The 25,070-nt window shown below is 48.6% G+C and overlaps 1 protein-coding gene across 1 annotated transcript; it reads left to right on the plus strand.

Annotated features, from left to right (window-relative positions):
• Positions 1-792: 792 nt before the first annotated feature.
• On the plus strand, positions 793-24,637 carry LOC131697652 (transmembrane protein 260-like). Its single transcript, XM_058988191.1, has 17 exons — positions 793-927; positions 5,235-5,371; positions 7,294-7,325; positions 8,178-8,329; positions 15,738-15,911; positions 16,023-16,136; positions 16,656-16,835; positions 17,435-17,475; positions 17,848-17,934; positions 18,126-18,240; positions 18,649-18,821; positions 22,610-22,781; positions 23,095-23,228; positions 23,319-23,495; positions 23,583-23,636; positions 23,717-23,807; positions 24,125-24,637. The coding sequence occupies exons 1-17, from the start codon at positions 793-795 to the stop codon at positions 24,383-24,385; spliced, it is 2,229 nt and encodes a 742-aa protein (XP_058844174.1). The 3' UTR covers positions 24,386-24,637.
• Positions 24,638-25,070: the final 433 nt, after the last annotated feature.

A 25,070-nucleotide genomic window follows, 5' to 3' on the forward strand; every position in this document is an offset into this window, starting at 1 on the left:
GTCTGGAGACTGAATAATAAAGCCCGTAGTCTCTCATTTTTATATATATTTTTTTTTTCTAAAGACAATTTAATCACACTACAGCTTCATTTTTTTTATAAAACATCTGAAAACCGGACACATTACTTCTTGTTTTAATGTCGCGTTACAAAATCATCCCTAGGCTTTCTAAATGCTCCTGTAACCGTGTTCTGCCAAATATTTCGTGTTACTGTTATCATAACTCCTTTATAAATCCCTTCTCATTCGGCTTGTAGCGGAAGAGGTTGTTTTTTAATGGTGGGAGGTCCTGTAAACTGTTCATGCATTTGGGTGCACATTTGCAGGTAAAGCAGTTTTTAATGTTGGACTGAAAAGTCGTTCTGCTTTTCACGTTGTCTCAGTGTGGAAACCTGTGAGTCTGCGTCGTTGTTGTTCTGCTTGATAACCACAAGAGGGAGCCCGCGCACCACATCTCAATTATGACTTTAGAAGAGGAGGAAACAGTTTTGCAAGCAGCGAACACAGAATCAATCTATTCAATTTATTTTATTTTTTTATTTTTATTTTTTTATATATAAAAAAAAGCTTTATAAACTTTATAAATGGCTATAATGAAATTGCTTACTGGTTCAAGCGTAAGCCATGAGGCATTCCATGAAAATACAACGCTGACGTGTGAAAAATAAACCAAAACGAAATCTGACCCAAAATGAGGTAGAAATAATAATTAATGAAGTGGACATAAACGAGGATATATGATTCTGTAAACGTAATATTATTATTAAGCTCCAAACACTGGTCCTGCGCGAGATGGCACGATTTCGCTTCTGTGAAGGTTTATTGCAGCGAGCCTCGAACGTGTCAAGATCACGCCACGTCACTCGTGAACTCAAGCAGTCGTTCAAGAGCGACTGGAGTACGGAGGTGTTCGGGGGAAGCACTAACGTTGCCCTAATAAATAGCATGCTGTGTTTGAACTGCATTGCCGACTAGCCTCATATATATATCCTATACACGAACTACCTCAGCTGCAGGCCCGCTGCATTTCCATATTCAACACCGTGGAGAGAGAGCGCGGGGTGTTAGTGCAGCGAGGCGCGTCTCTGCGGAGTCCAGACAGCGCTGCTAGTGGTTAGGCGTCTTGTCTGCCCCTGGCAGGGGCGCAGCGGAGAGCCAGCGCAGTATTTAAACCCTGATGATGGCTGTTTTGCTATCGATTAACTTCTCAATGTGACCCCTGTGAACAGGGCTGGGGGCCCCGCTGGCGCGATGCCACAGGTGTCTGCGGGCTGCGAGCCGCGCTATCAATGCCACACCTCAGCAGACGCGCTATAATCGCGCTAATTTCCTCGGTCACACTGCAAGCTTCTGAGGGAAATGATATGCAGATCACAGTCTGTAAATAAGAGATAGTTGCATTTTTTCCTTAAATATAAGAAAACAAATCTTAAAAATAGAAAACGCACATACACAACAATCGCATGCGTGTCCTCGTTTTTATTTTAATTCAGTCAATTTGGCAGTAATTTTAATCTTCCGGCAAATTAAACTGGCGTTGGATGCCTGTTATGAATTCACAGACATATCTATCTTGTACAATTAGTCACTGTTTGCCGCCTGAAAATGTCTCATTCATTATCCCCAGTCCTTACTGAAGTTTCGCTTGCCTCCGTTTTAGTTTGAAATGCTTTGTGTCAGAGGTCGCCGGTTTTTTTGGTCCGATATCAAACCGAGCTCCGCCAGCGACATTAAAGGTTTCTCGAAGTCTGTTTGAATTCCTCCCTCCTTCTCCCCTCTCCTTGATTTCAACAGCAGCGGGGTCCTCCGCAGTTTATAATGCCTTTCATGGTGTAATTGATCATTTTTCAAGCAGTTATAGAAACACGCTCTGCACACAGCGCTATGAATATTAAATGCTGCATTTGATTTCATGCTCTGTGTTAAATTGAACGCGTCTTTCACTGTAGGCCCCTATAGCCTTCTCGTGCAGGCAGCTGCTTTCCACATGTAATCAAATTAAAAACGCATTTGTATTTGGTTTATTAGTTTACCCCGAATCATCAAAGCTCAGGACCGGCTTGCTTTATTTAAATGACACATTCCACATAGTTCTGGTTTGTGTTGTTCAAATGTTTTTTTTTTCTTTTATTTCTGTATCTTTCAACCCTGCTGTTCAGCATCACTCCTATATCATCACGATGTTGCTAATATGTAAGCTTCTCTTTTTCATGTGCTATTAGATGTGTTCAGAACCATTCTCTGCTGTTGGTTCAGCTCAGATCATTCCTAAACCATCACATTATATCAGTGTTACTTTACTTGTAATAAGCTTTGCGTTGAACTCTTCCACGTACTGTATGTACAGGGCATAAGGGCGTCCCACCAAGGGGGGGTCTCGCCCCTCTCTCGCTCCGTTCACGTGCTTCAAACTGGGCTCCAAAACTTTTTGTTTCCCAGCTTGTCATCTTAATCCTGCTCCGTGTTCCTGGGAGCGAAGATCTCCTCTGATAGGAGCAGGCGGGCTGAGTCCTGTTCACAGTAAATACCCCCGGACAGTGTTCACTGAGCTGGGCTGCTGTTTGTTTTTCTTGAGAAAGGTAGTGCATTGTGAGCGGCTGGTGATACGTGTCTGCAGACGTCTTACCACAGCCCAGCTTCATCTGGGAATGAATAACAACAACAGTACAAAAAACACACTCTCTTACTCAGAGCCTATACCATCACTACCTCTCTCTCTTCCTCTCCCTCACTCCCTCCCTCTCTTCCTCTCCCTCACTCTCTCTTCCTCCCCTCACTCCCTCCCTCTCTCTCTCTCTCTTCCTCCCCTCACTCCCTCCGTCTCTCTCTCTTCCTCCCCTCTCTCTCTTCCTCTCCCTCCCTCCCTCCCTCTCTCTCTTCCTCTCCCTCACTCTCTCTTCCTCCCCTCACTCCCTCCCTCTCTCTCTTCCTCTCCCTCCCTCCCTCTCTCTTCCTCTCCCTCCCTCCCTCTCCCTCCCTCCCTCTCTCTTCCTCTCCCTCCCTCTATCTTTGTCTCTCTCTCATCTCTATTTCTCTTTCTTTCCCATATCCCCCTCCTCTTTGCTCATCCTCCTGTTCCTCACCCTCCTTATCTCCCTCTATCTGCCCCCCTCTGCAGTGACATTCTCAGCGCGACCAGGAGCCACATTACTTTAATTATGGAGTAATTGCAGAGTGTTGTGTTAATTCAATCTTGATCAGTTTAAGTGAGTGAATTGATTGCTCCCATTTGTAAGGCAGGCTGCTGCAATGGAAGCAATGAGGCTCTTTCTCTTGTGTGTGCTTGCATGCACATGCATGTGTGATCTTGTGTGTGCTTGCATGCACATGCATGTGTGATCTTGTGTGTGCTTGCATGCACATGCATGTGTGATCTTGTGTGTGCTTGCATGCATGTGCACGTGTGATTGAGTCTGAATCCCTATAGACTACCATTGAGTCTGAATCCCTATAGACTACCATTGAGTCTGAATCTGCATAGACTACCATTGAGTCTGAATCTGCATAGACTACCATTGAGTCTGGATCCCTATAGACTACCATTGAGCCTGAATCCCTATAGACTACCATTGAGCCTGAATCCCTATAGACTACCATTGAGTCTGAATCCCTATAGACTGCCATTGAGTCTGAATCCCTATAGACTACCATTGAGTCTGAATCTGCATAGACCACCATTGAGTCTGAATCCCTATAGACTGCCATTGAGTCTGAATGAAGCCTCTGTGCGATCACTCTTTTGCGAGTCATACTGCAGTTTATTCCCACATTGACACACACTCACAGACACACACACACACACGCACACCTTCTCTCCCCTCAGTTCAGAGTCAGTGGTTCCCCATCCTCTCCCTTTCCCTGTGCGGGCTGTCAGTCAGTCTGGATAATGAATGTAATGCCACAGCACTTACAGCACTCTGTTTGCTAACAGCCCCTGCGCCATATGGAAACCACGGCTTTGGTCCATTTGGGTAAGGCCCGTCCTTGGACAAGCCCCAGCTCTAAAATAAAAACTCTCTCTTAATTTGCTGAGCGACGAGGGTCCTGTAATCCGCATCAGCGGGAGGGATTGAGAGACCGCTAATGCAGACCTGGCGCATATAAACCCCCTCGCTGTGCATTAACTGGGGAAGCTGCTGGATCACTTCCAGAACGTGACTCCCACACCCTCTGCACGCACAGGGCCCCTCCCAGCAGGGGTGGGTCAGACAGGACGCTTCCACGCCTGCTCTCTGTTCCAGCCCAGAAACACAATCATTCCTGCTGAAAACAACGGACCAGCATTGAATCCTTTAAAAACAGTTAGAAAAGGTTTTTCAGAGTCATTTGTATTGGTTACAGTGTTGTTTGAAATGTGTGCCTTCACCTTTAAATGGCAGCTTTTAATTCGTGCACGTTTGGGTTTCGACAGTTAGGGTTAGGATCCCCTATATTGACACGGGGGTTGAGCTTCATGTAGGGGATACAGGGAGTGAGAATGAGCGCAAGACTAAACAGCTGCACTTTTAAAGATGTCACAGCACTAACGACTGCAGAGCAAGACCAGCTTTTACCTTTTTGCTTGTGTTGAAGTGGCAATCCGGGGAGCATCACCGCTAGCAGACTGGCGGCAGCACTGAGCCGAGAGCGCCTCTATTCCAGAAAGCGGTTTCAAACCCATGGGATATACCATGTGCGATCCAACCCGGGGGGGGGGGGGACAAGCACACTATATCCAAACGCACACTACAACTAAGAGCATTCACCAAAAACGTTATCACAAACAGAGTGATTAATATAAAGAACACCCTCTATCCTTTATTTGCATATCGCATTTTCTCGAGACGACATAACAGTAAACATTTTGACATCCACTCCCTGAAACGTGAATGGAAGAGTCAGTCCAGGAAGTGGAATTGATATATTTTCTCGCCGTGTTTATTTTAGCAGTTATCCGCTGAACTTTAATCAACGCTTTCAATTTAATTGTGCATCTGTATAACCGTGTTTCAGATCTTAAACGCTAATACGTTTATCTTACTGCTCGGGGCTGGTATCCCTACTGAGAGCTTCCAGCTGTGCCCGTAGTAACACTGAAATGTGAATATTTCATACTTTTATTACAAATGCAATGTAATTATACTTAAAGGTTGCGAGTTACACAGCGGCACTGTCCCAGCATTACCTCTATAGCTCTCACTCTGCATAGCATTAGCACTTGGTACTGCGCTCTTCGTTATTTCCATGCGCAGTAGCACAGCGGTTGCGGCTGGTGGCACGGTGTCGGCGCGGAGCTCGCGGGATGCTTGGCTGCTCACCTGCGCTTCTTTCGCCTGCGTCACGGCGCTTTACCTGCCCGGGGTGCAGCGGTCCGTGGCGGGCGGAGACTCAGGTACCGGTACACGGTTACTCACCTCTCTTACATTATTTACAAACGCGTACTTCTTTCCGTCACAGTGTGATAAAAACAAAGGCAGAATCGTTTTTAAGGGTTCCGCGGTCATTTTACAACAAGAGGGCGAATCACGGACCGGGCGCTTTGTATGAGTAAGGCTTACATATTAGTGAACCCTGTTTACTGATATAGTCACGTTAATGAGTAGGACATATGCTTTTGTCCCTCTAAACGTCACAGGGAGTATGAATGAACCCTTAGGGACCCGAGGTACTTTCAAATGTGTGTGTTTAAAAAGTTTCGTTTGTGTAACCAGGAGGACCCCCCCCCCCCCCCGTGCTGGAGATCGCTTCGGTTTGAGGCGGAGCGTGTCTCTCCGGTCCCTCTCCACTCTCCTGTGTTTGAAGTGCTGTGTGATTAGCATACACGAAGCAGCGCTATACCGACACGTTGAAGGAACTTTGACAACGCGCAGATAAAGCTGACACAAAGCCAAGATTATGCTAATAGGGATTCTTCAAATTGAGAAGGAAGTGGCGGAGACATCGCTGTGAATGATCACATTCAGCACTGAGAAAAAAAAAAAAAATATATATATATATATAGCCAACTTCTTTGCTGAAAGAAAGGATTAAATATGTCATTAACCTTTTTCCTGTTTAACGAAAGGAAGTCTTTGTTGTAGCAGCTCCTCGTGAAGCATTGAGCATCGCAGTCTGTGCAACACTGATAAGCTTCCCCACAGTCAGCCTTGGGGAGTCTTTCCAGAAGCAGTTTTTTGCTGGAATAGTCAGTAACCATGGGAAATACGAATCTAAGCAGATGCAGCACTATAGACCTGTACAGAGCAAGCACAGTGTGTTACTGAGCAGGTAAGAAATCCAATACCAGGACATGAGGACAGCAAGGAGACTCAAATACAATACCAGGACATGAGGACAGCAAGGAGACGCGAATACAATACCAGGACATGAGGACAGCAAGGAGACGCGAATACAATACCAGGACATGAGGACAGCAAGGAGACTCAAATACAATACCAGGACATGAGGACAGCAAGGAGACTCAAATACAATACCAGGACATGAGGACAGCAAGGAGACTCGAATCCAATACCAGGATATGAGGACAGCAAGGAGACTCAAATACAATACCAGGACATGAGGACAGCAAGGAGACTCAAATACAATACCAGGACATGAGGACAGCAAGGAGACGCGAATACAATACCAGGACATGAGGACAGCAAGGAGACGCGAATACAATACCAGGACATGAGGACAGCAAGGAGACTCGAATACAATACCAGGACATGAGGACAGCAAGGAGACGCGAATCCAATACCAGGACATGAGGACAGCAAGGAGACGCGAATACAATACCAGGACATGAGGACAGCAAGGAGACGCGAATACAATACCAGGACATGAGGACAGCAAGGAGACTCGAATCCAATACCAGGACATGAGGACAGCAAGGAGACTCGAATACAATACCAGGACATGAGGACAGCAAGGAGACTCGAATCCAATACCAGGATATGACATCTCTTCTCATCCCTGTCTCTCTCTATCTCTCTCTCTCTCTCTCTCTCTCTCTCTCTCTCTCTCTCTCTCTCTCTCTCTCTTCATGCCTCTCCGGTGTCCTTGCTGCAGTTCTGGGACTCTGGGAGAGTGGGTGTGTTTCGGGGGGAGGGGTCCGCACTGAGGGGATCTGGGGAGTGAGGAGAGATGAAGGCGGCGAGCGAGGCTCTTAGGATGTGTCACGCTGGGAAGATTTGCAGGTTTTGATCCAGGCAAATTAATGCAAAATCCCAGAGCAAGTATTTGGATTGGGAAAACTTTAGAGGGGCCTCATCTCTTAACAGTAATTATTGGGTTTACATTCATTTCACTCTCTTCTTTTTTATTTTTCCACAGGAGAGCTGATCACTGCTGCCTGCGAGCTTGGGGTGAGAATTAGCCGTATTGTTTAATCAATTCACTCATTAACTGTTATAAGCATTAAGGAAGTTTAATTAACCATGGGCTGAAAGCAGATTAATTTACTTTCTGGGTGCAGTTTTTTTTCTTTTTTCCCATACACTTATTTTATTAAGTTGCAAGTGCAGAATGCTATAATTTGCAACACGTTTTTTAAATCCAATTAAAGTCAATGGTAAGGCGATGGCTTTTGTAGGCTTTGCCTTATGTACGCTATAGGCTTATTATAACACCCCTCCCTCCCTCCATCCCTCCCTCCCCCCTTTGTGTGTGTGTGTGCACGCCTGTGTGTAAGCCAGGAAGAATTAACTAAATCGGGTTAACAGTTCTAATAAGTTTTATTATTTAATAAAGTTTATTACGCCTCTGTGATCCATTTAGGGAGGCTGTGCCGATGTCAGTGTGCCAGTAATCCAGTAGTTAGTGAAGCAGTCCGTGTGGCCTGCCTGCCTCCCTGCCTCCCTCCCTGCTTCCCTCCCTGCCTCCCTGCCTCCTTCCCTCCCTGCCTGCCTGCCTCCCTGCCTGCCTAACTCCCTCCCTGCCAGCTTCCCTCCCTCCCTCCCTGCCTGCCTGCCTCCCTCCCTCCCTGCCTCCCTCCCTCCCTCCCTGCCTGCCTGCCTCCCTCCCTCCCTGCCTCCCTCCCTCCCTGCCTGTCTGCCTCCCTGCCTGCCTGCCTCCCTTGTTACCTCTACACACACCGTGGCTAATCAAGCTCCTTGTAAATCCTGGAGTGGTTGGACCCGCTATGCATTAGGAGTCTTATTTCCATCCCAGTGGTTGAGTTGACAGTCCTGGATGTCCCTCCCTTTACCCCTCTCCAGGTTGCTCACCCCCCCGGGTACCCCCTCTTCACTCTCCTCGCTCGTCTGGCTCTGGATCTGCTTCCCTTCGGACTGCCAGCCTACCGCGTCAACCTTCTGAACGGGCTGCTGGGGGCGATAGCGAGCGCCTCGCTGTGCTTCACTGTCTGCAGGTAAGAGCTTCCTCGACCCTCCGTCCTCGCTGCCTCAGCTGCATCGTCTGTAGTCGAGGTATTCAAATAATCCATTGTGTGGCCAGCATCGTGGAGTCACCATGTAGGTACAGCTACAGGCCTCTGGTTAATCTTTGCAACCTGATCATCCAAACTCCTCGTTCACCGAGTCATACAGAACTCTCCAACCCAGACTGCTTCCCCTTTGCGTGAGCCTCGTGCCCGCTCCTCACTGGAAGTGAGAATTTGTTCTCAATGGACTCCGCTCCCAGCTCCCCTCGGGTAGGAGGTGTTTAATAATGGGTGCGTTCGGAGAGGCCGGGTGGTGACTGCTGATTCGGAACCCCTGCTAACCTGGAAGTTCTTTAACCTGTTAGCTTTGCGGTGACCCTGGTTTAGCTGGGGGGCAAAGGGGGCACTCTGTGGTTTGCGTGTGTGTTTTGAGGGGAGGGGGAAGCAAGCGCTGGAATTGAAATTGAGGGATTATTATTGTGGGTTGTGGGATAGATTGAGGGTGTTACAGAGAGAATTAATTTTTTTCTGTAAGAAAACAGCTGTGGAATTAAAATGCAGTGGAGTCAAAACAGCATTATTGACGTGTTTGTTTATTTGTTCATTTATTTATTTAACTAGTCAGCTGGGAGGGATTTGAAAAGAGTTTGATATGAATGATATATTGTCTGCTAACGTAACCACTCTCTGGAAAAGTTTCATTTAAATACAGTTCTTGAAAGAATGCAAGCCTTGTGAAATGTACTCCAGTAGTTTCGGTGTTTTCAAAGCTGGCTGCCTTTGCCACTTGCATGCTGTGTTCTCTCTGCACTCCCCCCAGCTCCTGGTGTTTCCCTGGGCTGGGATTGTGTATTTGTCGAGGGTCCTGACAGGAAGCTCTTGTAAATAAATTGTTGTATCTTGGTGGTGCACTCGGAGTGTGCTCCCTGTATTAACAATTTGAATTAACGAGTAACATATAGGCTTGGTTCAGTGTTTCTCAGCTGAAGGAGAATTGAATTGCAGTATGGCTGGCTTTCACTTTCACAGTTTCCATGTTCCAAGCTGCATGCCAAGTTACTGGCAGGGAAAGTCAAGCTCAGATCCTAGCTCTTCATAATCGCATGTGTGCCAGTGAGAATCAGGTTGAGAATGCATGCTGTGTGTGTGTGTGTGTGTGTGTGTGTGTGTGTGTGTGTGTTTGCCTGTGCGTGTGTCCGCTTTCCCAGCTGCTCCTCACGCTGACCTCTGCACCTTGACCTTCACTCTGCGCGCGACGGCCCGTATCCTGTTAACCTCTGAGTGACCCTGATTTAAAGGGATTACCGCAAAAGATACAAGAACCGGCCTGAGACTCAATTTCCATGAACTATCAGACACATGGATCTGTTTTATTACAATAACCTGGTAAGTAAGCCAGGTTAACCCTGTGTGCGTGTGTGTGCCTGTGTGAGGGGGTCCGGGCTGGATTGGCTACAGAGCACTAAATCCCTGAGCATCAAGCGTTTGTGTGTGCTGTAAAATACCTGCAGTAAGTGGACGTCACGCAGGCGATACCCCTTCTGGAGGTTTTTGTGCTTGCTAGTGTCAGTGTTGAGGAGGTCTGCTTGTTTGTCTTTGACGTCCGTTGTTCTTTCTTTGTCTGTCTGTCTGTCTGTCTTTCCACGTGGCTGAATCAGACGATTATTTCGGGGTGATCGTGCTTGCGTAGTTTTGCCCCTCCATTCTTTAGCACAAGTCATTGAATAATAAAGGAACAGTGCTGTCTGTTTGTCTTCCATTTCTACATGCGTGTCGGGTTGATGTAGGGTTGATATTGGGTTAGCAGCGTGGCAGAGGGTTCAAGTCACTGACATGACCACAGCCTGATGTAAGAATTGAACAGCAACAAGACGGCTAAGCTCTGCAGCTCACAGGGAAATAAGTGAGCACTAATGCATGGGATACATGGTACAAGTGGACAGTGTGCATACAGTGTAGGGGATTAAAATAACTGGGAAAAACACCTCCTGTAATACGGAGAAATCTGAAGTTTATTCAACAACAACAACAACTGTCCACTTTAATCTAAACATGTACTTTTCCATTCAATCCAAGGAAAGGCGTTTTTTTTTTTTTTTTTTTTTTTTTAAGTACTGGAGTGCCCCTTTTAGTGTCAGCAGGAGGCTGCATGTTAGCCGGCCGGACAGTCACACCCTCAGAGCTGTTAAGTACAGGTTTACACAGGGTTTAGTTTTTTAATCTAGGTTTTCCAAATTAAAAAAACAAGCACACACACAGTATAAATTGAAGATTTATGTCGTTATCCCGCTGAGACTGAGATCCAGGGCCAGCAGTTGAGTTCGAGGCGAGGCTGAGAGTCGGGTTCAAATCCCAAATGAGTTCAACTCTGTCCAGCAGAGCAACAGACACCTTCACTGTGTAAAAGTGAACCCATGTCTATCCTGGAAGCACACAAAGAAAACTGAGACTGCAAAAGACTTTGTGTTCCTACTTTCAGACGAAACTCCTTTGTAGTTTTATGAATGGTTTCACAGACCCCCGTTGGCACTAATCTTGGACTATCTAATGTAGACGAGTGCTAACCAAGGGTCTGTGAAACCAGCCCATCATTTTCTTTTTTTTTAACTCTTAATCAGAACTGTGACTCTCTTTCCTAACTCGCCTCTCCCCCTCTCCCCCTCTCCCATCTCTCTCTCTGCAGTGCAGTCAGCGTGCCGTGTCAGCGTTAGGGATGAGGCATTGCATTGCTATTTTATTATTATTATTATTATTATTATTATTATTATTATTATTATTATTATTATTATTATTATTGGTAGTACTGTAACTTGCATGTGTAAGTTGTAGCTTATGACAGTGAAACTAAATAAATGAATATATATATTTTTTTCTGAAATGCCTCTTGTCAATATAGGGTTTAAATATCTTTCCTACATGGAACAGTGTACAGGATTCAGAGCTGGTGACCTTGAGAGATCCATTTAAATCATTAAATATCTGTGTGTGTTTGGTTAGTAGTGAGTGAATGGGTGTGCAAGCCTGATCACACACACGGACACGCACACACACACATACGCACACACACACACACAAGCACACACACACACACACTTTGCTTGACTGAAACCAAAAAGACTACGCGCCCAACATGCAGTATGACCAATGCTAGCCTTAGGAGAAATCCTTCTAATGCCTTGTAACAGACGCTTAATTAAAATGTTATTTGCTCATTACTGGATCAGAAAGTGTCAGAGTACTGTCAGAGTTAACATGCTCCTGCCCGGAGGGCGTTCACTTGTCTCCCCACAGTGGCGACTGCGAGTACTGCATCTGCTTTTAGTTATCTCAGCCGTTTTCAGCCAGTTTTGCCATCATGCTGTACCTGGCTGAGGTGTGTCAGCGTTTACTCTGTGTGTTGCAATTCGATGTATCGAACGAGCGACAGTGAGAAGTAACCATGTATTTCAACGCACTTCCTGAATGTGTCTCTTGCTGCGCTAAATTTAAAAACAATTCAAAAAATCAATATTAAAACGCAACAGTTATCTCGTGACTGTAAATGTAGAACAGTTATGTGACCTGTTTTTTTTATTGTTTGTTTATTGATTAAATTCGTACCTGCAACTTAGCCAGAGCCCTGCCTCTTCATTCCCCTCATTCCCCTAATCCCCTCCCTCGGCAAATTGAGGGTTAAATAAACACTTTGCACTTTACAAGCTGAACAAAACGCCCGCCCGCACGAGACAAGCACACAGGTAAAAACAGACAACACGAGACAAGCACACAGGTAAAAACAGACAACACGAGACAAGCACACAGGTAAAAACAGACAACACGAGACAAGCACACAGGTAAAAACAGACAACACGAGACAAGCACACAGGTAAAAACAGACCGCACGAGACAAGCACACAGGTAAAAACAGACAACACGAGACAAGCACACAGGTAAAAACAGACAACGCGAGACAAGCACACAGGTAAAAACAGACCACACGAGACAAGCACACAGGTAAAAACAGACCACACGAGACAAGCACACAGGTAAAAACAGACCACACGAGACAAGCACACAGGTAAAAACAGACCACACGAGACAAGCACACAGGTAAAAACAGACAACACGAGACAAGCACACAGGTAAAAACAGACCACACGAGACAAGCACACAGGTAAAAACAGACCACACGAGACAAGCACACAGGTAAAAACAGACCGCACGAGACAAGCACACAGGTAAAAACAGACCGCACGAGACAAGCACACAGGTAAAAACAGACAACACGAGTCAAGCACACAGGTAAAAACAGACCGCACGAGACAAGCACACAGGTACCTCTCTGCAAAAAGCGGAGAGCACTTATTTAAAAGGGATACAGTGCTAATGTTGCTGGCGCTAATAATATTAGATAGGAAAATGTATTTGAAATCCTTGGTTTGCATTTCTTTATAGTGGGGCCAGTGATGTTGTTTCTAGTGCTAATAATACTAATACTAAAAAGAGGAGGCAAGGCAATGCATTTAAAACATTTAAAAGGGGTGTGTTGACAATAAGAAGAGGCACGAGAATGCATTGGAAACGCTGGCTGCTCATTTAAGGGGGGTGGGGGGGTGGTGTAGCTCATCTTTTTCAGTGTTGCTGATGGTAAGAGAATGCATCAGAAACGCTGGCTGCTCATTTAAGGGGGGTGGGGGGTGGTGTAGCTCTTCTTTTTCAGTGTTGCTGATGGTAAGAGAATGCATTGGAAACGCTGGCTGCTCTCTGGTGGGTCAGCGCAGTGCTGGCATGTCTGTTCTAAGGTATTCTCTGGAGTCTCTCTTGATTGATTGGTAGTGTTTCTGCAGCAGCGTGTAAGGGCTGGAGACGCAGTGTCTATTAATCTGCGTGGTGTCAGGGCCGGCTCTCCTTATTGAAATGTGTATCTGTCTGCTATTGTGAGATGAGTAAACTGTGTCACGCAGATCAATGGGGTTTGTCATGTCCCTGTCAGTCTGTCAAGATAGTGCAGATAGGAGGGCTGCAGATTAGACTGGGAGACCGCCAGCAATTCATTCATAACAGGGGGCCCTTTACACTGGACAATCAATGAAGTGGTCCAGATGCTGCATTGTTAGATCTCTATATATGTTTATTTCAGAGCAAGTTTTAGTATAGAATATTATATAGGGTGCTGTAGACTCTGACCTTGAGTGGGTGAAGCTTGTATCTTATAGTTAAATGAGAACAATTAAACAGTTTAGCTCATTCTAATGTGACGTCATTTCCATCTGATGCAAAGAAAGTTCAGACGGCTGCATCACACCTGCATTAGGGTCTTCTATAGACCATCGAAAACCAAGCAAGCAAACAGCTAGAGTGGTTTTAAATCTGTGGTGGATTCGAGCTGTCAGAGCTTGTGGAGCTTCGGGTTAATCACAGTGCGGCGGGGATGAGGGGCTACGAATCGGGGGGCTCACCTGTCCTGCACCCCTACCCCCAACCCCCTGACTGACAACTAAATCTGAGAGGACATTTCTATAAACCCGTACAGCCCTCCCTCGCTCCCTCGCTCACTCGCTGTTCCTCTCCAAGAAAAGAAGAAGAAGAAAAAAAGTCAGGTCTTTTTTTTTTATCTTTTTCCTCTTTTTCCTGATTTCATGCGCTTTCCCCAGAAAGTTCCATTGTTCCCTTTCCCTAAGTCTCATCAGGCCCTTTGTGGTGGAATATCACAGCGGCAGCCAGGGAGCTGGGAACGTATAAATGGTATCATGCCTGTGATTAATAGCGGTGCTTATGAGTCAGGTCTGATAACAGCCTCTGCTCTCCACTCAATTTCAGATACCGCTAATGGAATCTGTCTTCTGCAATTGTAATGTGAGAGCGCCTAATTTGCTATGGAGCTTGGAGCTGTCACCAGCAGGGGATTGCAGGGTCATAAGGGACCTGGCAGCCGTTTGGCCTGCAGCTTGTATCTGCAGCTTTGAATAGAGCAGCTCTCTGCCTGTCAGGTAGCTGATAGGCTGATGAAGACTCTAAGCCACTTCGCACAATGGTGTGCAGGACCGTGCAGGCTGACTTTTCTAATTGTGTCGGCTGCTCAGATTTCAGAGCCAGTGCGCTGGTGTGCCAGGAGTTTATTTCTTTTTTTTTTCTTCTTCATACTCCTCTCCTCGCTTCTTACTCTTTCTCTTTCTTTTCTCTGTGTCTTTTTTTCTTTTCTCCCCCTCCCTTTCCTCTCTCTCTCTCTCCCTCTCTCTATCTCTCCGGTTCTATATTAAGTATAATAATAAGCAGGCTGGGGTTTTAAGCCTCAATTACAGAAACGATAGCGTAATAAAAAAATGATGAAAAAAATTAAACCTTGGTGGAAACGTTTCCATTCCTCAATGTGTTTCTCTGTGATTTTAATGCGGTACGGTGATGCCTTGAAGTATCGCCAATCTAGGGGCTATTTTTGTGATCTTAATACCGCCCTAAAATTTCTAAAGCTGAACTGTCGTGGACTTCATCTTGCTGTTTTTATGTACTGTATGTGTGTCATGTCTGTCTGTTTCTGTGTCAGTTTCTGTGTGTCATGTCGTGTTGTCGTGTCTGTCTATCTGTCCGTCTGTTTCTATGTCAGTTTCTGTGTGTCTGTCTGTCTGTCTGTCTGTCTCTCCTCTTTTTCCCTGCACTCTTCAGCTCTCCTGCAGTGCTGGAGATGGTCTTGATGTTTGATCACCCTTGTTGATTACATGTAATCAGAATCCATGTGTATCCCTTGGAGGGTTCGAGTTTCCTCACTCCCTCTCCCCCTCTCTCTCTGCAGGCTCTCAGGCAATGCAGTGGCCTCACTCCCTCTCCCTCTCCCCCTCTCTCTCTGCAGGCTCTCAGGCAGTGCAGTGGCCTCACTCCCTCTCCCTCTCCCCCTCTCTCTCTGCAGGCTCTCAGGCAGTGCAGTGGCCTCACTCCCTCTCCCTCTCCCCCTCTCTCTCTGCAGGCTCTCAGGCAATGCAGTGGCCTCACTCCCTCTCCCTCTCCCCCTCTCTCTCTGCAGGCTCTCAGGCAATGCAGTGGCCTCACTCCCTCTCCCTCTCCCCCTCTCTCTCTGCAGGCTCTCAGGCAGTGCAGTAGCCTCACTCCCTCTCCCTCTCCCCCTCTCTCTCTGCAGGCTCTCAGGCAGTGCAGTAGCCTCACTCCCTCTCCCTCTCCCCCTCTCTCTCTGCAGGCTCTCAGGCAGTGCAGTAGCCTCACTCCCTCTCCCTCTCCCCCTCTCTCTCTGCAGGCTCTCAGGCAGTGCAGTAGCCTCACTCCCTCTCCCTCTCCCCCTCTCTCTCTGCAGGCTCTCAGGCAGTGCAGTGGCCTCACTCCCTCTCCCTCTCCCCCTCTCTCTCTGCAGGCTCTCAGGCAGTGCAGTAGCCTCACTCCCTCTCCCTCTCCCCCTCTCTCTCTGCAGGCTCGCAGTGCAGTAGCTGGTGTCTTTGCTGCTGGTAGTTTTGCAGTGTCTCGGCTGGCTTGGCAGTGGTCGATGGCCGCTGAGGTTTTCTCTCTGAACAACGTGTTCATCGGGCTGCTCCTGTGCCTCAGCGCCTGCTTCCACACCGCGGGCTCAGCCCAGCAGAGAGACAAGGTACTGTCCACCCGCTCCCACCTCCCACCTCCCCTCTCCACGCTCTCTCTCCCTCCCTCCCTCCCTCCTTTCTCACTCACCCTGTTTCCCTCTTTCTGTCTCTCCTGTCAGTTTGGTTGCTGGGGAGCGCTGTGCTGTGGTCTCAGTCTGTGTAATCAACACACCGTGGTCCTGTACGTGCTCTGCATCGCCCCCTGGGTGCTGGGAGGACTCAGGACTCACAAGGTAAACGATACAACAGTATCATTGCAGAGAGGCTACACCGTGGCAGAAAGAGAGGGGAGACAGATACACACAGGGGCGAGTTATTGGTGTGTGTGCTCATAAATTCAGGGAAGGAAATGAGACTCCCATTGCACAGCAGTTTGATCCATTCCTGCTTTTACTATGAGTTTAATAAGACACACCTGTGCTTGTCACCAATACACTATGGCTAATCAAGCTGGTAGTAAAACCTGGAGTAGGTGAAATTGCTGTGCAAAAGGAATCTTATTCCCATCCCTGCACGTTGATTTTTTTTGTAGTTATCCCACGAAGAACCATTGTGATTTCTTTGTAAATAAGCAGCATGTCAAAACATGAAACTATTGGTGTATCGCACAGTAAAGTATGTTCCCATCTCTTTAATGTTTTTAGTTATTGCAATGTGTTGGATAGGTGCAGTGTAGGAGACTGCTCTCATTGAAGTGCTATTAAGTCCTGTTTAATGGCTTTGACTGTCTTATTGTGTGACATCCCCCATAGGAACTCTCTTTGCCTATCGTGGGGCGGCTGGGGACTTGTTTCCTGGTCGGTTTCCTGCCCTACCTTTACCTGCCGCTCTCCTCCTTCCTGAACCGAGCGCGCTGGAGCTGGGGGGACCAGAGCAGCCTGGGGGGGCTTCTGAAGCACCTGCTCCGGATCGAGTACGGGACCTTCAGCCTGGTAACAAACACTGTGTCCCCCTCTCCACCACTCCATCCCTCCATCCGACTCCTCCCCACCCCTCTCCCTCCCTCTCTCCACTCCATCCTACTCCTCTCCTCTCCCTCCCTCTCTCCACTCCTCCCTCAAGCACCTGCTCCTTCATACCCCCTTCTACCATATACCCCTCTCTCTACTCCACCCCTTCTCTTCCCTCTCTTCTCTGCCTCTCTCTATCTTTCTCTTCCTCTCTCTAACCTCTTACCCCTTTCTTCTCTCTACCCCATCTCCTCTTTTACCCTCCCTCTCTCTCTACCCAGTCCAGCGGTGGGGATTTGAATCCTAGTTTGAGTTCCTGTCCTGCAGGGATGGAAATAAAGATCCCATTGCACAGCAGTTTGATCCATTCCTGGTTTTACTTGGAGATTAATAAGACACACCTGACACACCTGTGGCTAATCAAGCTCATAGTAAAACCTGGAATGGGTGAAACTGCTGTGCAATAGGAGTCTTATTGCCATCCCTGCTCTGTGTGTTTTACTGCAGGATGGAGGGAGAGGGTGTAGCTAACTTTGTGTGTGACGAGTTTTGCTTTATGTGTTGATTGTTCTTGCGGACAGGCCAAGTCGGAGACTGGGACAGGGATGGCTCAAATGTTGAGGTTAGTCCTGCCTGTCTCTCTGCCTGCCTGCCTGCCTGCCTGCCTGTCTGTCTGTCTGTCTCTCTGCCTGCCTGCCTGCCTGTCTGTCTGTCTGCCTGTCTGTCTCTCTGCCTGCCTGCCTGTCTGTCTGTCTGTCTGTCTCTCTGCCTGCCTGCCTGCCTGTCTGTCTGTCTGTCTGTCTCTCTGCCTGCCTGCCTGCCTGCCTGTCTGTCTGTCTGTCTCTCTGCCTGTCTGCCTGCCTGCCTGTCGCACTAAACACTCACACTGGGCTGCTGTAATCACCAGTCTCTGCACTGCATTCCTTCTCCTCTTTTGCATTGATCAACAAGCCAAACGAAACTCCTCACCCTGCCCTGCTGCCTCCTGTTTCAGAGCCCAGCTGACTCACTGCCTGTCGGACCTCTCCGCTCCAGTTCTGGTTCTGTCCGGGGCCGCCCTGCTTCTGAACCCCTTAAACAGGTACTGATACACAGAAAAAAAAAAAGTCCTCTGTTCACAGCTTTATCTAGAGAGGTACAGCACAGACACAGAGATACAGCACAGACACAGAGATACATGTTACCTGATCAAGCTCATAGTAAAACCTGGAATGGGTGAAACAGCTATGCAATAGGAGTCTTCTTTCCGTCCCTGCTCTGCTGTGTGTACAGGAGTCGTGGCTCCTCCGTGCTGGTCTGGCTGTTGGCTGCGATGGTGACCCTGTACTCTCTGTTCTTCGCGTGGAGAGCGAACCTGGATATCAGCAAGCCCCTGTTCCTGAGAGTGGTGAGCATTGATCATCCTTTCACACGCACTCACATTCCACCAAAATGAACCTTCAAGCAAATGATCAATTTAAACATTTAGCAGCTGTAAACTAAGCTCAAGCACAGGAACATTTAACAGGGATGGCAAAGTCCCATTTGGGGTAAGAATTTCTTTTATTCCAACCCGTCCCTAACAGTTCAGTGTCGATTTCCATTGCACTTCAGGGGTCTGTGGTCAGTATTTGATGTCGTTGATTGCTGAATCGTTGTAGTCCTTTAAGACCTGACTTGATGAAGTTTGGAGATCAGTCAGCTACCAGGAACCGGACGAGCGGCGATGGAGCGAGCGGCGGGCCTGTCGCTCGTAAACGCGCTTGTGTTTGTGCGTTCCTGACTGCCCCCTGGCGTGTGTCCCGTGTCACTGCAGGTGGAGCGGTTCTGGGTGCAGGGCGACGCGGTGCTGTGTGTGCTGGCTGGACTGGGTCTGTCCTCGCTGTGCTGTGAGCTGGACAGACGGCTGGGCAGAGGGGGGGTGTGGAGGGCAGTGGGCTGGATCTTCACAGCAGGATTCATCGCCAGCCAGGCTCACCGCCACTCCAGGTACTGTACAGCACATTTATTCATTCATTCATTTGAAATATTGAGCATTTATAGTATCTGCTCTTGTTGGGTGGAGTGTTAAATCCTCAGGTAACTACATAACAGGGATAGAAACAAGACTCCCGCTGCAGAGCAGTTAGATCCATTCCTGTTTTTACTATGAGTTTAATAAGACACACCTGAGCTTGTTACCTACACACTGTGGCTAATCAAGCTCTAAGTAAAACCTGGAATGGGTGAAACTGCTGTGCAACAGGAGTCTTCTTTCCATCTCTGTGAAGGGAGAGATCTGTGTTTTAACACAGCCACTGGAATGTATGATTCTGCAAAGGCTGTAAATTTGCTTTTAATATACTGTATTAAACATTTAAACCGTTGCTTACGTTTTCAATGTAAAATGTCATTGAGTACTTGTGGTGTTTTATTTATATTTGTACGTTTACAAATCTGACCTAAATGTTCACATCAATTGCAGTGATTTACAATGCAATAATATACCAGGAACAAATACACTCTGAGCAAAACCAAAAAGCAGGATTGTGATTCAAACTGTACGTTTCCAGTTAAACGTTTAGTTAAGTGTTACCCCGTTTAGGATTTCACCGTTTAAACCTTTACAGCCGTATGCAACAGTCTCTGACTCTGAACTGAAAGGAAAGCACACAGAGGTTTGCCCGATCTGTTTGCTGGTTGGATCAGCGGTGCTGAGTACTGAGTGAAGCTCTTTATTCTCCGATTCTCAGCTCCCAGTCTCTTCCTGTATAAAAGCACCGCTCTGGAATAATTAGATAGTTAATGCATGATTTGTAACGGGAGCGATCAGAGTGAACAGATTACACTAACAAGCCACTTATAAACACACATCAGAGACCCTTTGATCAGGTATGCAACCTGGCCTAGCCTAGTCACTTCACGTTGCACTCGTTGACAGAGTTATTAGAAAGTCTAATGGGACTGTCACCGTGGGGGGGGGGCGTCTGTGCTGACAGGACACCGAGGAGGGGGGAGGAAATCAAACACATACAGAGACACACACAGAGATCTATACAGACACACACACACACAGATATACACAGAGATACACACACATATATACACAGAGACACACATACACAGACACACACAGATACATAGAGACACACACACAGATATACACAGAGATACACATACACAGACACACACAGATATATACAGACACATAGAGACTGTAAACGATTCACACCCACTTGGGTTCGTTGCCCCTTTAAGAATGCGACCCAGACACAAGAAATGGATTTTTCACGCGCGTTTGCGCAATTTTTTAATAAACCAAAACACAACAAATACAAAAATCAAAATAACACCTAGCTCCTCTTGAGCACTAACTCGACTTGCAGGAAACACCCTGACTAACGCGGGACAGCTAAGCTGTTTACCCGTCTTCACAAACACACTGGTTTAAACAGCACTTACTTTCGTCTCTTCCTTTGGCTACTCGGAGACAGCGCACCTACTGCCTCCTTCCACTCAGCAGCCCCGAGCAGACTGCCTGCTCTCTATTTAAACCCCCGCACCTGGGCTTAATTTCCAATAACGCCCAGGTGCGGATGATAATTAACAATAACCCAATTAAACAAATCAATTAGAAAATTAAATAAAACAACAAAGCAATACAAAACGGTGCATTCTCACAAGTTTTTTCCCCTTGCAGGGAGGTTAACCCCCTCCCTGCCGTCTCTCACAACCCGCTATATTACATTTCCCCCCCCTTGTCTTTCCAAGACACCGGCCATGAGACGGCCACCTCCTCCCCTAAAACATAACCACCCACCCTCGAGTCCATAAATGTCCATTTTCGCCCTCCTCCACGGGCGAACTCGAGGGTGGATCGGTCCACGTCCTGGGTCAGCCAGGTAGGGACCGCGCACCGGCGACGAGGGACCCCACCGGTTTGTCAGGGGCGACCGGCACGACAACCGGGGCACTGGAGGCTGCAGTAGCGGGCAGAGGTCTGCAGCTGGGACCCAGTGCAGCGACGTCCGGTCAGCAAGGGGGAGCGAAGTAGCGGCCAGGGGGAGCGTACGCGACGTCTGAGAGCAGCACAGCGACGTCTTAATGTCCGGGAGGAGCGGAGCAGGGGACCAGGTGGAGAACTGTGCCCGATCCTGCCGACTCCTGGGCTCCAGGTCAAGTGAAGGGAGGTCCAGGCTAACCGACAGGGTGTCCAGGAGCATGGGGTGAGGGACTGGACGCAGCGACACCGGACTGGACCGTAGGGGTGGTGGTCGGGGCTGTGGTGGAGGTACACTTGTCACCTCCTCCCTAGGCTCCGGAAGCGGCAGCTCCTCCCCTCTGGGCTCTGGCAGCGGCAGCTCCTCCCCTCTGGGCTCTGGCAGCGGCAGCTCCTCCCCTCTGGGCTCTGGCAGCGGCAGCTCCTCCCCTCTGGGCTCTGGCAGCGGCAGCTCCTCCCCTCTGGGCTCTGGCAGCGGCAGCTCCTCCCCTCTGGGCTCTGGCAGCGGCAGCTCCTCCCCTCTGGGCTCCGGCAGCGGCAGCTCCTCCCCTCTGGGCTCCGGCAGCGGCAGCTCCTCCCCTCTGGGCTCCGGCAGCGGCAGCTCCTCCCCTCTGGGCTCTGGCAGCGGCAGCTCCTCCCCTCTGGGCTCTGGCAGCGGCAGCTCCTCCCCTCTGGGTTCTGGCAGCGGCAGCTCCTCCCCTCTGGGCTCTGGCAGCGGCAGCTCCTCCCCTCTGGGCTCTGGCAGCGGCAGCTCCTCCCTTTCTGGCTCGGGAGACTGCGGAGCTGCGCTAGCCTGCTCCCATTTCTGGAGCAACAGCTCCAACTCTGTTGGCTCCCTTCTCTTCACTGGGGCCAACCCCATCTCTCTCTCCCATCTCTTAAGTTGCTCTCTTTGAGCGGCTGTATTGCGGTTGATCTTCTCGATCAGTTCCCATAAATCCATATTTCTGGGTCTTAGGGGCGCCCACACTTTCTGCCACCAAATGTAAACGATTCACACCCACTTGGGTTCGTTGCCCCTTTAAGAATGCGACCCAGACACAAGAAATGGATTTTTCACGCGCGTTTGCGCAATTTTTTAATAAACCAAAACACAACAAATACAAAAATCAAAATAACACCTAGCTCCTCTTGAGCACTAACTCGACTTGCAGGAAACACCCTGACTAACGCGGGACAGCTAAGCTGTTTACCCGTCTTCACAAACACACTGGTTTAAACAGCACTTACTTTCGTCTCTTCCTTTGGCTACTCGGAGACAGCGCACCTACTGCCTCCTTCCACTCAGCAGCCCCGAGCAGACTGCCTGCTCTCTATTTAAACCCCCGCACCTGGGCTTAATTTCCAATAACGCCCAGGTGCGGATGATAATTAACAATAACCCAATTAAACAAATCAATTAGAAAATTAAATAAAACAACAAAGCAATACAAAACGGTGCATTCTCACAAGTTTTTTTCCCCTTGCAGGGAGGTTAACCCCCTCCCTGCCGTCTCTCACAACCCGCTATATTACAAGACACACACACAGATATACACAGAGATACACAGAGACACACACACACTGACACAGAGAGTCACAGAGACACACACACAGGTCTCAAATGTGCAATTTTGAAAGAAACACATGTTATCGCACACATGTATTATAATTTTTAAAACAAGATATATGAGGCCTATGCAGCTAATGGAAGTGCAAAATGACAAAGCTTTCTGGAATGATTTTGTGAGCAACACTAGAGAAGAAAGTACGCCCACAGCCCTGTGCTCCTGCGCCTGTGTGTCTGTATCTGTGCTAGGCTGTTGGATCAGAGTGAGAACTTCGTTGTGGACAGGTTTGCTCGGAACATTCTGAACTCCATTCCCAATGGATCCATCGTCCTGACGAGAGGGGACCTGCCAGGGAACTCTCTGCGCTACCTGCACTACTGTGAGGGGCTGAGAGGGGACCTGAGCCTAGTGGAGCAGGAGGTGAGTGTGTGTGTGTGTGTGTGTGTGTGTGTTCGTATCTGTCTGTCTGTCTGTCTCTGTGTGTGTGTGTGCGTATCTGTCTGTCTCTGTGTGTGTCAGTGTGTGTGTGTGCGTATCTGTCTGTCTGTCTCTCTGACTCTGTGTGTGTCTGTCTGTCTGTCTGTCTGTGTGTCAGTGTGTGTGTGTGTGTGCGTATCTGTCTGTCTCTCTGTCTCTGTGTGTGTCAGTGTGTGTGTCTTTGTGAGTCTGTGCCTGTTCTGCTGTTGAGGGCAAAACTGGCCTCTGATTGGTTTTCCCGGTGTCCTTTCCCTAGATGATGACCTATGATTGGTACGTTTCCAAGCTGGGCCGGCACCTCCCTGGAGTCCGGTTCCCGGGGAGGCTGTGGGACCCGGTGCTGTCAGACCAAACCTTCAACCTGCAGAGGTTCCTGTCGGAGAACGCAGGGTGAGTGCAGGGCCGACCAGGCATCAATAAATCATTGTGCAGTACCATAGGCATGCTGACAGTGCCTGTGTGCGGTGGGTGTGCTTGCAGGAGGGAGGTCTTCGCTTGCATCGGGCTGCCTGAGGGGGACCGGTCCTGGGAGAGGGGCTTCTCTCTGTGGCCCTGGGGGGTCTGTGAGAAGCTGGTCCCCTCTGGAACCCCCTTCTACCCTGCGGAGTGGGTCAGACTGACCCGGAATATGTACAACTGGACTGAGCCTTACAACAGGTACAGCGTCGCACACGCACACGCACACACTCAGTCACACGCAAGCGCACACACACACACACGCTCACTCGGTGTGTTCTCTCTTAGCTTCCAGCCGGGATCCTGGGAGGAGGTAGCCAATGAAGAAATGTGGCAGTCCAGGTGAGCTTCCTCTTACAATCCCATCATTAAAACTCGTATTGTTGTTCTTGTTATCACCATGGCTGCGGTTCCTCATGCAGGATGAAGACTGCGTTCTTCCTGTTTGACCTGGCGGAGAAGCAGAGCGGCAGTGCGGAGGTACAGGTGCAGCTCTACCAGCTCTCTTACACTGTGAGTGTGAACATCTCCTACAGCAATACCACACCTACAGCAATACCACACCCACAGCAATGCCACACCCGCAGCAATACCACACCCGCAGCAATACCACACCCGCAGCAATACCACACCCGCAGCAATGCCACACACGCAGCAATACCACACCCACAGCAATGCCACATCCGCAGCAATGCCACACCCGCAGCAATGCCACACCCGCAGCAATGCCACACCCGCAGCAATACCACACCCACATCACTGTGCGCTTCACATGAGTACCGCTGATTGCTGTACCATTACAATCTCTCTCTCCCCTCTCTCCCGGTCAGGTCTACCAGGAGCTGGTGGGCAGGGAGGGAGAGGTGGAGGGGGAGAGGCATCCCGCGAACTGGCACAAGAACCTGGCTCTGGCGAGCGAGAGGCTGCTGCGTGCGGGCGGGGGGGGCGTGGACTCCGAGCGGCTCCTATCCTCCAGCCAGCTCCACTTCAGCCTGTACCTGCAGAGGGAGCCAGGAGACCCCCAGGCTGAGGCCATCCGCCAGGCCGTGCATCAACTGGCCAGGGAAAGAGAGAGGCTTCAGCAGCAGTAGACTGGAGGACACAGACACCAAGGAGTTCAATGTTCTTCTGCACTGCTGGGGTTACCCCTTCCTTTACAGTGATCCTCTGTACACCTGTTAGATAGTTAGTTAGTTACTTAGTTAGTTTTTTTGTTGCCATTGGCAGTTCTGTTCTGTTGCCAAAAATGTGCCTCTCCGTTCAAGACTTCGGAGTTTAACCCGGATCGGTTCTGCGTTTTTATAAATGAATAAATGAGATGCTCACAGAGCCGTTGTCTTTTCGCCCTGCTGGTATTGTCTGTGATTTGGTTCAAACGAGACGAGGCTTCTGGCATCTTTCTTAATCTCAGTTAAGCAGCTGTAGGAAAAACTTGAGCCCATTTGTGGGACAGACTCCTGGAGGATCGGGGTACAATCCCTCCAGAGTGGGGTACAATCCCTCCAGAATGGGGTACAATCCCACCAGAGCGGGAACAGGGAAATATCACTGCATAAAGAGGTGATGTATTTTTATTCAATTGAATCCCCCTACCACCTCGATCAAGCGCTCCCTGGTCATGAGATCACATACTGGAAGGATCTCGTCTTTAACGGTCGAACGGAACGTCCCGCAGATTCAATTCCATGGTGACGTTTGAAAACAGTCCCACCGCCGTTCTGTGGGGTTCATTTCTGCGCCTCTTGAGCAGACCCCTGCCATCCACTTACTCACGAG

This window comes from Acipenser ruthenus, chromosome 15, assembly GCF_902713425.1.
Source record: "Acipenser ruthenus chromosome 15, fAciRut3.2 maternal haplotype, whole genome shotgun sequence".
NCBI lineage: Eukaryota > Metazoa > Chordata > Actinopteri > Acipenseriformes > Acipenseridae > Acipenser > Acipenser ruthenus.